Genomic DNA, 13,159 nt, shown 5'->3' on the forward strand with positions numbered 1-13,159 from the left:
ATGCTGGGAGGCTTGAATAGCTCCCCTGCCTTTGGCGTCTGGGGTCTCAAGCACACAGAGGCACCCGCACCACGAGGAGATCTTGCTTTGTCAATGGCTCAGCATTGATATCTCAGTGAGCTATTCAAGGGCCAATGGTTCAAGGGACTGTGCAGCCTCAAGGCTCCCCAACAGGTTTTAGCTACGTCTTGGCCACCTCTCAGCTTGACTCTTGAAAACATCTCATCCCTCCCCTTCCTCCCTGCCTCTCATCTTGCCCTCTGCAACCCATAACCGCTGATAAAACACTTTTCCTTGCCAACTACTGATGATTTCGCTCCTTTTTTAAACCCCTTCATTAGGCTCCTCTCACCTTGCCACATTCTAGCTTCTCATCCTCACCTTCAGGGATCTGCTTCTCCCAATTCACATTCCAAAAACCCTCTTAGTTCCTTCTCCCACTCTCTCTGTTCACGCTCTTCCATTCTATCAGATATTGCTACAATTTCTTTCCCTGATGTTGTGCCAAACGGCCACTTTGTCTTCATGAAAAATGTCTGTCTTGAAATGTTCCTCTGATAATAGTGTATATTATATGAACCATGGTGTCTGTCACTTTTAGACTCTAAGCTCATTGCTATACAGGTCAGGTCTATGTTTAGTAAAGTGCTAAGCACACTATTGGTTCATAGTATATAATAACACCAAATCCTGTCTTTTTGTTCCATTTCAGCTACAGAGTTGTACCAGTGGTTCTGCTACAGACACAGTGAGTTCCAGTTATGTCTCCCACTCAGTTTCAAAAAAAGAAGCGTACATTTTCCAGGAAGGCTGTAGCCACCTATTAAGTGGACTGTTAACTACTATGGAAAAAGCTCTCTTACACTAGCCAAAGAAGTCCACAGATAAAGCACAGAGAATATCATGTTGCCAGTAACTTGCCTTACCATTATTTTCCCATTCCTCGGTTAAGAGACTGTTACAGAACGACATGAATTGCATGGATTGCATGAAATATAGTTACAATAAAATGACAAACTCAGCCCTTGTACGTTCTAATACAAGTCTCATATCTGGAGTAGGGTGCTGATTCAGCTTATCAGCCTTTCCATACCTTTGATGAATGCTGGTCTTCTATCATTTTTCTCCCCTCACTGGGTATGCCTTACTGTCTTGACACTGTGCAGCTAATCGCCAAACAACGTGCTATTAATCAAGCTTCACTGTGAAGTGTTCCTCGACGGATTTTCTTTAGCACAAGTTGTTACTAGTCACAGGGTTCCTCCCGTGTTATTTTTTTCCCTTGGGTAAGGACTGCCTAACCCCATAAGTACTAATTGGGATGTTTATACCTGCCTGCCAGCTTGTTGCACTAATAATACTGCTGTGTGTTCTCAACTGGGTATACGATGGGTAAGGTATTAGCCAATGCCCTGCATTTTTTTAAAAAGTTATTACTCTTCATGTTCCTCCCCTCTTCTGATTGATTTGGCTCAGTGCCTGTTCAGTAGTAGCATCTATTTAATATCTGAAACAACGTGTACATATTGTCTCAGTAAGCCTTTCTTAACTATCCTCCTCCTGTGATGTTTTCCCTACTTGTGTCAATATCTCATTTTATTTGCAAGCCTTCAGAGCCAGAGCATGGGGCAGAGGTGGGAGGGAGAGGAGAGGAAGGAGGACAAACAACATCCAGTCAAGAATCCCAGCTGTTGTGAACACACCCACTTCTCACAAAACAAAATGTGCATGGGCACAGGTGGGTCCCAGCCTCTCGTGCTGGAGCAGTGCCCAAGTGCAGGGTCTGAAGGCAGACTTTCATTGCTGTTTGCTGTTTTTGTTGGAGTCTGGCCACTGAAAACATTTGCAGGTGGCTTGGCCACATTTTGACACTTAAATATCTGTGGTTGTGATAAAAATCAGAATATTGCTACAAGATGGTTCTCTGTAACCTTTGGGGCCTGCTCCTGCTCCCATTGAAGCCAAAGGAATTTTATTCAGTTGCTCTCTGTAACCGTTCGTATTCATTTAGAGGCACATTCTCTGGGACAATTCATGTTTAAGGTAAGTACACGCTTTCATTTTGAGGGAAGGAAGGAGCAAACTTTCCTAAAATTTTACACACATATCGGCCTAAACTAAAGCCTGAGATCCAAACACATCTGACTGGGGTGTTCAAAACCTGCACCAGGATCTTGATCTTAATTTTTTTAAAGGCCCACCAAACTTTGGTCTGCTTGTAATTATGTTTCTAGTTATAGACCATCTCTGACTTTACCATCAGTTGCCTAATATTGAAACCACTGGCTGGTCTGTATTCTTCCAAGATAAGTCCAATCCTTACCATATTTAGAACTGATAAAATGAAGATAATGGAACTGACAAGATACGGTCTTTGAATAAATGCAGCAGGCCCCACAGGGAAAGTCTAAACAAAAAGAGACAAACCACAAGGGTGCTCAAGATTTTGGGAAATAGATGACATCCAAAATGCAGCAATTATCTCCTTGGACACAGCAGGAAAAAACAAAACCACCTTCAATGAGAGGAGAATGGCGTATTTTGAAGGTTGTGTCACAGGCCTTATTCACACAGAGAACAAAGATGCTGACAAATGTCTCTCAATACAGCATCTCTCAACACAGCCTTCAGCACTCACATATTAATCAATCACATGACAGAATGGTGGGTGGTAGGAATATGGTTGCCAGAGACCTGTTAGCTAGAGATTTCCTCTGGAACACCCCAGCGTGGGATGGTCTTTACCATCACACATTGCTGTATACAGGAGTGAGGGTAGCGGATGACCTGGCCAAAATGGGAAGATCAGAAACTCAGATTGGAATGACAATGGTTAAGGATACTGACGCCCTATCGGTATATTAGCTGAAATACAGAGCCATAAGATGAAAGATCCTCTGATTGATATCAAAGCATCTTGGAAAATAACATCTGATATCTTGAGACTGTGAATGAGGCACACTGCAGGAATGAAAATCTAGTAGAGATGGGACCAAGATATATCCATTCTACAAGATGTGTTGGGAGCAGGCTTTAACAGCTGCCCATGATTTTCAAGGTAGTTTTGTAAAGAAAATGAAGTTTTTTAGATTGGACACCTAGTATCAAACTAGGGTTGTCAATCAATTAAAAATATTATTCGCGACTAATCGCACCATTAATTGCACTGTTAAACAATAACAGAATACCATTTATTTAAATATTTTTGGATGTTTTCTACATTTTCAAATATATTGATTTCAATTACAACACAGTATACAGTGCTTATATTTATTTTTGATTACAAGTATTTGTACTGTAAAAAATAAAAAAGAAATAGTATTTTTCAGTTCACCTGACACAAGTACTGTAGTGCAATCTCTTTATCATGAAAGCTCAACCTACAAATGTAGAATTATGTTAAAAAAGCTGCATTCAAAAATAAAACTAAAATTTTAAAGCCTGCAAGTCTACTCAGTCCTACTTCTTGTTCAGCCAATTGCTCAGACAAACAAGTTTGTTTACATTTGCAGGAGATAATGCTTCCCGCTTCTTGTTTACAATGTCATCTGAAAGTGAGAACAGGCGTTCTCATGGCACTGTGACAGCCAACGTCACAAGATATTTATGTACCAGATATGCTAAAGATTCATATGTCCCTTCATGCTTCAACTATCATTTCAGAGGACATGCATCCATGCTGGTGACGGGTTCTGCTCGATAACTATCCAAAGCAGTGTAGACCAATGCATGTTCATTTTCATCATCTGAGTCAGTTGCCACCAGCAGAAGGTTGATTTTCTTTTTTGGTGGTTCGGGTTCTCTAGTTTCCGCATCAGAGTGTTGCTCTTTTAAGACATCTGAAAGCATGCTCCACACCTCTCAGATTTTGGAAGGCACTTCAGATTCTTAAATCTTGCTGTAGCTATCTCACATTGGTACCTTTTTTGCGTTTTGTGAAATCTGCAGTGAAAGTGTTCTTAAAATGAACATGTGCTGGGTCATCATCCGAGACTGCTATAACATGAAATATATGGCAGAATGCAGGTAAAACAGAGCAGGAGACATACAATTCTACCCCAAGGAGTTTAATCACAAATTTAATTAACACATTATTTTTTTAATGAATGTCATCAGCATGGAAGCACGTCCTCTGAAATGGTGGCCGAAGCATGAAGGGGCATACAAATGTTTAGCATATCTGGCATGTAAATACCTTGCGATGCCGGCTACAAAAGTGCCATGCAAATGCCTGTTCTCACTTTCTGGTGACATTGTAAATAAGAAGAGAGCAGCATTATTTCCTTTAAATGTAAACAAACTTGTTTGTCTTAGTGAACTAAAAGTAGGACTGAGTGGACTTGTAGGTTCTAAAAGTTTACAGTTTTGTTTTTGAGTGTAGTTATGTAACAAAAAAAAAAAATCCACAGCTCTAATCAAAACCTTACAAAGAACCCTGAATGGGCTGCAAAATTCATTCTCAAACTTCATGCCTGATATGATTATCACAAGACAAAACAACAAAGCAGCAGCAACAACTTGACAGAATTAAGATATCGGTCATCACATAAGGTCCCCCAATGCAGACATTAGCAACTGATCAGGAAACAGGTCCTTTTAGCCTACATTTCTCAAGCTGATCAAATGGAACCTGAATCCCAACTGTTGCAAACTCAAAATCTGATTGACAGGATCTTGCAAAACCACATGTAATTCTTGGTCATTGTACTTAAACAGTTGCTCGGAAGCCAAGTGCAGTCCTATATGAAACTGAATGGATGGAGTTGGAATTGAAACTGTCTTCCCCATGGTGTGGCGAGGGTGTGGGGACTCCTCTGAAGCAGATTGCCTAAGATTTCCACCACCACAGTCATGTTGGGGTAAGTGGATCTATGCTGTTTGAAGACCCTCTAGCCACATCCTGCCAGCCCACAAACTGCCTTATCTAATCCCATAGGCAGAATCACTCTGGAGCACTGCTTTGCAGTACCAAAGAGCATGCTAAATCCTCTTGTGGGATTCCCCAAACCCTGCAGAATGAAACCTTTGGGGCCTTGTGTGCCAGGATTTCACCCTAAAATTTTACTTTTAAGAAGCTGCAGGCCGATCGACAATTACATGAACCACAATTTGGGGCAGTGACTGTCTTCATGTATGTGGACTGCGCCAAGCATATAACAGGCATTATCAAACTACAGAAGATAAACCACAATAATATCTCTCTAATGCTGTTTCATTCTCTGGAACCTCCAGTGGTTTAAATTTTTATAGCTGTTTATCACTGTTTTTATATGTTGCACAGGTACACAGGACCAAGTTTTCAGATTTGTATGTGCCAAACTGTGCACAGAATTGGCATATACAATGTTTATATGTTTACATATAGTTAATCTTTTAATCTTAAATTATGGTGACTTCATGTGTAATTAAAGTAAATTTTGTGGATGTATTGCATACGTTTTTGTGCATGCAGTTCTGAAAATTTAGGCACAGACAACACAAAGTTTTTGTAAACACAATAACTGTTCATGGTATACATATAGTCAGCAAAAGACCCTTACAAATCACAGTTACATGGGAATAAATATTGGTCTATCATTTAAATTAGGCACCATTTCAAAAAGGTCTTCAGTGCCAAAACTCCATTTACCTTAATATTTCCTAAATTGTCTTTGTACTTTGTCTCTTGGCAGTCCTCAGATAAATACAGCACTCAAAACAGAGAGGACCTGATCCTGCAAGGTATTGAGTACTCCTGCCATGTGCTGGGCATCCTCTTCTCCCAACTGAGTAAATGGAAACTAAGGGCACTCAGCACTTGGAAGGATGGTCCAGAAATACCACCTGTCTTCCTTCTTCCCAATAGAGTTTTAAGAACAGTTTTGAACTTGGAATTTAACAACATAGAACCAAAAAAATGGAGGGAAAAAAGCAGGAAGTCATCCAAATGCAACAATCTAGTATTACAGAACCAAATACATTGTCTTTAGAATAGTGGCATGAACTGTGGCTGTTTTTCCACATGCTGTGCATCACATATTATAGGGGTCTCCCCTGAGTGGTGATGGGATCAACACATGTTTATGTATGCCCCTTAAGTATTCAGAGCACAACATATGGGCCAATGCCACAACTGCCAGGGAGAAAAAATAGAAACAAAGAGAACATACCCAATCTGTCGATTTGTGGAAGGTGCTTGTGTTATAACCGAGCTGGACTGTGGAGATGGCATGGCTTGTTGAATCACAACGCTGGTGTCATGGTTTGGCATCCTAGTATTCGTGAGCTGGTGGGTTCCAGGTCCTGCCATTGCTCCTCCGACTGTGTTATGCATCGAGATATTCTGTGAAAGGCAGAGAAGTGGGGGAGAGAAAATGAACATTTTATTTTGTTTTCATGCGCTGTATGCCTAAAATTAGGAATCTGGAAGTGTCAACAAAAAATGAAAAGTTGCTGGCTCCAGGCATACCTCCAGTCAATATATCTTACTCTAACAACTACAAAGAAATGAAAAATATCTATTTACTTTTACAGGACAATACAAATGGAAAATACCTGGAAGTTGACTAATCACTCTTCTGTGGTTCTGACTCGTGATTTATAATGGGGATGTTTAGCACATATTCCTCTGACTGAATAAGATATATATTTTTCCTTTGAAAATTATTTTCACGGTGAGTGCATGGCACTTTGATTTACTATTCCGGCTGTTCACCGAGAACTAGACCTGCTTAGAATGACAAGTGAATCAAGTTTTATGGTCTTAGAGTAACAAACCATACGTGATATTTCATAAGAAAGCCATTTCTTCTAGATGCAGTAGATGTCCTAGAGCCCAGCAAGGCTGGTGAATAAAAATAACTTTATGAGGGCACTTTCAACCACCAGTCTATGGATTGTTTTGCAAGAGAACGAGCAGTAGCCTACCGCTAGTAGGAGGTCACTACACTCTGTTGCTTCATAGAATCATAGAATATCAAGATTGGAAGGGACCTCAGGAGGTCATCTAGTCCAACCCCCTGCTCAAAGCAGAACCAATCCCCAACTAAATCATCCCAGCCAGGGCTCTGTCAAGCCTGACCTTAAAAACTTCTAAGGAAGGAGATCCCACCACCTCCCTGGGTAACGCATTCCAGTGTTTCACCACCCTCCTAGTGAAAAAGTTTTTTCCTAATATTCAACCTAAACCTCCCCTACTGCAACTTGAAACCATTACTCCTTGTTCTGTCATCTGGTACCACTGAGAACAGTCTAGAGCCATCCTCTTTGGAACCCCATTTCAGGTAGTTGAAAGCAGCTATCAAATCTCTCCTCATTCTTCTCTTCCGCAGACTAAACAATCCCAGTTCCTTCAGCCTCTCCTCATAAGTCATGTGTTCCAGTCCCCTAATCATTTTTGTTGCCCTCCGCGGGACATTTTCCAATTTTTCCACATTCTTCTTGTAGTGTGGGGCTCAAAACTGGACACAGTACTCCAGATGAGGCCTCACCAATGTCGAAAAGAGGGGAACGATCACGTCCCTCGATCTGCTGGCAATGCCCCCTCCTTATACATCCCAAAAGGCCATTGGCCTTCTTGGCAACAACGGCACACTGTTGACTCATATCCAGCTTCTCGTCCACTGTAACCCCTAGGTCCTTTTCTGGAGAACTGCTGCCTAGCCTTTCGGTCCATAGTCTGTAGTGGTGCATGGGATTCTTCCATCCTAAGTGCAGGACTCTGCACTTATCCTTGTTGAACCTCATCAGATTTCTTTTGGCCCAATCCTCTAATTTGTCTAGGGCTCTCTGTATCCTATCCCTACCCTCCAGCGTATCTACCTCTCCTCCCAGTTTAGTGTCATCTGCAAACTTGCTGAGGGTGCAATCCATACCACCTTCCAGATCATTTATGAAGATATTGAACAAAAGTGGCCCCAGGACCGAGCCCTGGGGCACTCCACTTGATACTGGCTGCCAACTAGACATGGAGCCATTGATCACTACCTGTTCAGTCTGACAATCTAGCCAGCTTTCTATCCACCTTATAGTCCATTCATCCAGCCCATACTTCTTTCACTTGCTGGCAAGAATACTGTGGGAGACCGTGTCAAAAGCTTTGCTAAAGTCAAGGAACAACACGTCCACTGCTTTCCCCTCATCCACAGAGCCAGTTATCTCATCATAGAAGGCAGTTAGATTAGTCAGGCTTGACTTGCCCTTGGTGAATCCATGCTGACTGTTCCTGATCACTTTCCTCTCCTCTAAGTGCTTCAAAATGGATTCCTTGAGGACCTGCTCCATGAGTTTTCCTGGGACTGAGGTGAGGCTGACTGGCCTGTAGCTCCCAGGATCTTCCTTCTTCCCTTTTTTAAAGATGGGCACTACATTAGCCTTTTTCCAGTCATCCGGGGCCTCTCCCGATCGCCATGAGTTTTCAAAGATAATGAAAACTACATAATGCTTATGTAGGCTGAGTTCATTGCACACCCCCGGGGCTCATTGCATCCCACTGTTCCACTCCCCACAATCTCTCTGTGAGCCATCCTCCCACCCTACCATTTTTTCAGGGACTCCATGCAATCACCCCAATATCTCCTTTGCCAGGGGTTGTGTGTGCCAGCATTGCCACCTTCCTCCCAAATGCCAGAGACTCTATATAGCTCCTCTGCCCCCATTTCAAGGCCCTCCTCATTCTCTTCATCAATGGCAGAGGCTCTGTGTACACCCCTACTCTCCCCTCTTCCCTTCTTTCACCTACATCAGAGTTCCCCAATCTTCCCCTATCAGGGGGGTCTGTGGGCCCCTATTCCCTCATCCCCCAACAGCAGGGTCTCCCATTCTCCCCCCATGGCAGGGATTCTGGGTGAACTCTTCTTATTCTCTTCCCTCCATTTCACCCTTCTCCCCCATTCCATCCTCCCACATAATAGGGACCCCCATTATTGCCCACAGGTTAGGGACTGGGTGCACCCTATGTCCCTCCATTTCACCCCCGCACCATCAACAAATAAATTATTCAGGGTGTCAACATGTTAAATTCTGTTGGGAGGATGAGCAGAAGTACTGTTATGCTGGTTACCATCAACCAATTGTTTGAGCTATAGATAATTGCAGAGATGCTTGAAGCTGTGGCTGTGCTAATCAAATAGCAGGGACTTCAGACATATGTCTGCACTGAATTAGACACCCGCAGGTGGCCCGTGCTAGCTGACTTGGGCTTGCAAGGCTAGGGCTAAGGGGCTGTTTAACTGCGGTGTAGATGTTTGGGTGCGGGCTGGAGCCCAGGCTCTGGGACCCTGTGAGGTGGGAGGGTCCCAGAGCTCAGGCTGCAATCTAAGCCCGAATGTCTATGCTGCAATTAAACCGCCCCTTAGCCTGAGCCCTGTGATCCCTAGTCAGCTGGCACAGGCCAGCCGCAGGTATCTAATTGCAGTATAGACATACCCCATGTGTCCAACATTTCCACCCCTTTCAGTTTTCCAATTTTCCCCAAAATGTCCATTGATACCCAGAACATATCCTAAAATTTTGGAATTGATTGGATGTGCCATTCAAAAATTATCACACAACAGACAGACCAATGCTGTTGAGCGTAAGGTTTCTGGAAGCTCGGCCAACTAATGCATGTGTGTGTGCATCATTCAATAAGAGGTATGAAAATAAATCCCCTTATTACCCTTTTCTCCCAGCTAGAATCAAATAGTACTATTTATCTTCTATGATGACTACAATACTCAAGATTCAAAAGTAAAGCTGGGTTTCTAGCACAATTCTGCCTTGACCCAGTTTTGGTAGGGGAACAACATCAAAATAAAATATAAAATAATAATAATATGCTAATATCCAGCTTGTTGTGAGATCATGTCAAGCCATACTGAGCAAGTAGCAGTACTGGAAGGGAAACAGGACTGGAATGTTGGAAATTAAGGTGCAACAGAGTCAGCAAGGTAAGCAAAGTAAAACACAAAAACACCTGGTAACACCAGACATAGCTAGTGAGGAGCAAGAAAACAGCTTTACTGGGATCTCTGGAGGAAGGTTTTTGGAAGCTGCTTTGACAGGAAAGGCAATAAAGAATTTATGATGGTCAAAGGTGATGGTGATGTCACTGATAGTTTGCTAGTTACAAAAAGAAACCTAGCCAGGAGAAAGTAAATCCCAGTGCCTATGCTGCGCTTCAAAGTCCTTTTGCAGCCAGAGGGGTTTCCTGCATGGCCCATGAAGTGAATGACGTAACATGTGGTATTTTTGGTGTTGTATCTATCACTCTCCACCTCGCCCAGATTTCCGAATCCTGACTGCACAATCTGACAGGAATCCAGAGAGAGATCAGGCCACCTGGCCTGAATTCTAAACTGTATTCATTTCAGGCCTGATCCCAAGCCCACTGAAGTAAATGGAAAGACACATATTCACTCATTAAGCTTCTGATCAAGACCAGAACCAAATGGATTTCTTGTGTCCGTGCAGTGAAACCCTAACTATCAGCAATGAATAACTGTAAATGTTAATAATAAAATAAAATAATAATACAAGAAAAATATTCTGTTCATATCAATGACCAGACAAGTTAGAGATGCATGATGCACATCTAGAACTTGTTTAATCTTTCCTCCTAAACCCCAACCATCCAGCCCCCTTTATTTGTTGCTCTTCGCTGAAATATCTCCAGTTTGCCAATAATATTCTGGTAATAATTAATCATGGTTAATATAGCACTAAGCACTGCCCGGGGACCAACCAGCATTGGGGCTCCATTGTGCTAGGTACTGTATAGACACACAGTAATACCTCAGCCCCAATGTGCAGAGAGCTGAAAGATATTCCAGGAGTAGTGGCACAGGACTGTTCCTTTCCAGCCAAAGGCATCATGCCTCTCTATACATAGTCCAAAACTACATTGACCTTTTTTGTTGCCATATCATACTGAAAAATCACATCTAATTTGCTGCCCACTGTCATGACTGAGTCTGTTTCAGCATTTCCAGCTCCCAGGATTTCTCCGTGGATTCATTTTTCACCAGTAAACAGTATTTGCTTGAATTTTTCTGAGCTGAATTTCAATTAACTTTCTGCCAGTGTTTCTAATTTCTCCAGGTCTCCCTGCTTTATTTCAGTCCTCATTAGTGCAACTCCATCCAATTTAGTATCATCTGCAAGTTTTACTAACATGCCATTTATTTGCTGTTCTAGATCATTAGGATGTTACATAAGACCACACCTAACACAGATCCCTGTTCTCTTTGTGGAGTCTGACAAATATTTTGCTCAAAGTAGAGAGGTCTGGTGCTTTACAGAGCAGGAAGGAGGTATGGCATTCCTACCCTGTGGATCTAAGCAGGAGCCACAGAGAAAATAAACATAATCCACACAGGATGAGGCCCCTCTGTCATGCCACACAGCCTCTTCTTGTCATTGGCAGCATGACTCCTCTCCTTGCACATACTTCCTGTCCAGAAGGGGCTACTTGCACGAAGCAGCAACATACATCCCCACACAGATCTCGGAGGTTCAGTCAACCTCTGCTCACTAGACTGTTGTCACTGACCTGTGAAGGGGTCTGCTCCCCACAAGTGCTGCTAGTGGGATCTGGTGAGGTTCTCTCAAGTGACTTGTCTTGGCACCTCCAGTTGATAGCCACTCTGATCCTGCCGTGATCTGTCCCCTTCTGTGACTCAGGCCTCCAGTTGGCCACAAGTTGTGTCCAACCCTTCTCGGGTATGTAGAGCCTAACAAATGCTAGTTCCATTGCCCAGTAGGGGCTTCAAGCTTCACCCGGTCAAAGTCCCAGAGTCAGGACTCTCTGGGATATGGGGTCTCTATAGTCCTGAGTCTTTAGTATCAGGGATTGGCTTTTTGTCTCCAGCCCCATCACAGGGTGGGCAGGGGAACTCAGGCCCACCCTCTCCTCTGGTTTCCAAACCAGGGCCCAATGATAGGCGGCTGAGTCCTGCTCCCTGGGGTGATATGCGGCTGCCTCCCTGGATCACTTCCTACCAGCCTCCCCACGCAAGAGGGGAAAGCAAACATGGGTAAACAAAACAAAGAAGTCTTTACTCTTGCAAATGCCCAAGATCCTTTTCCCTGCAAGGGCCCCGGCAACTGGGCCATCCACAGTGCTCCTTTTGCAGAGCTTCTCACCTCCACCAGCTGCCCACAAGTGAACTCCTTTTAAGTTCCTCCTCCAGCCTGAGTATGCACTGCAGGTGTGGCAGGGCAGAGTTGCTTGGACTCAGAGCAGGGGGGAGAGCAGTAGAGATGCTTTCTCTTCCATGCGTCTACCCCACTTTTTCCCATTCCACCCATGTAGGGCTTTGGGATGTATAGTTTGGGAACCCATAATATGCAAAGGGAAACAGGCCAACAAACAAAGAGTACTATATCACACATGGGGAAAAGACACGTACTGATCCTGTAATGAGCCCCACACATGCAGACCCCTGTGCCTGTGCAGATCCCTGTTGACTTCACTTCTGTTCTGCAAGGGCAGAGCTCACTGCAGGACTGGGGTCAGAGTTTCTGTTCCTTTATTCAATGTTTTCATTTTCTTCTACTTGTCTCACACTCTCCCTGAGATACTGACGCTTTGAGTTACAATGTGTATGACAAGCCTTGATTGCACACTCGATATTATAACTGTAATTGTTAGCCTACAAGCATAAACTTGTGATGTAGTCTGAATATTATAATTATTTAAAATAAACATCTTATGTTGTCAGTGAGGTGTTAAAGATAGGTAAAATGCATGAGGGATGAAAAACTAAAATACCTGTGGGAACATCCAATGAATTAATCCCTGTGAGTAATGCCAAGTGCTGTCGTCAGGTGTGATCTGTACCTAGGTACCAACTGACAAAAAAGAAAGCCTGAGATTTCCCAATGAAATGTTAAACTTGGCATGACTTACATTTACAAGTTGAGAGTTTTGCAACCTAAGAATTATTTGCATCTGTATGATGGTTATGAATTTACAGAGCAGTCAAAATGTGTTTGCATCAATGCTGAGCCCTGAACCGGATCCAAAATAGATCTGAACTGCTCCAAAAAAAGTTTAATAGGTTTCATTTAAATGCAGACACTATTTCAAGGGATTGCAGGCTCTCATAGCAAGGAAAAAAATTCTAACAGTGGCAGCGAGTAAAGCAGAGAAACCCCAAACTAATGATTATATCATTATTTGATTGTGTTGGTCTCCAGT

The 13,159-nt window shown here is 43.0% G+C and overlaps 1 protein-coding gene across 1 annotated transcript in view; it reads right to left on the reverse strand.

Moving 5' to 3' along the window:
• Positions 1 to 13,159, reverse strand: part of CREB5 (cAMP responsive element binding protein 5) — a 292,910-nt gene that overhangs the window by 225,862 nt on the left and 53,889 nt on the right. The window contains exon 4 of the mRNA XM_077809320.1: positions 6,150 to 6,322. Coding sequence (XP_077665446.1) covers positions 6,150 to 6,322 — 173 coding nt within the window. The remainder of the gene's footprint in view (positions 1 to 6,149; positions 6,323 to 13,159) is intronic.

Source organism: Eretmochelys imbricata, chromosome 2 (genome assembly GCF_965152235.1).
Source record: "Eretmochelys imbricata isolate rEreImb1 chromosome 2, rEreImb1.hap1, whole genome shotgun sequence".
Classification (NCBI taxonomy): Eukaryota; Metazoa; Chordata; order Testudines; family Cheloniidae; genus Eretmochelys; species Eretmochelys imbricata.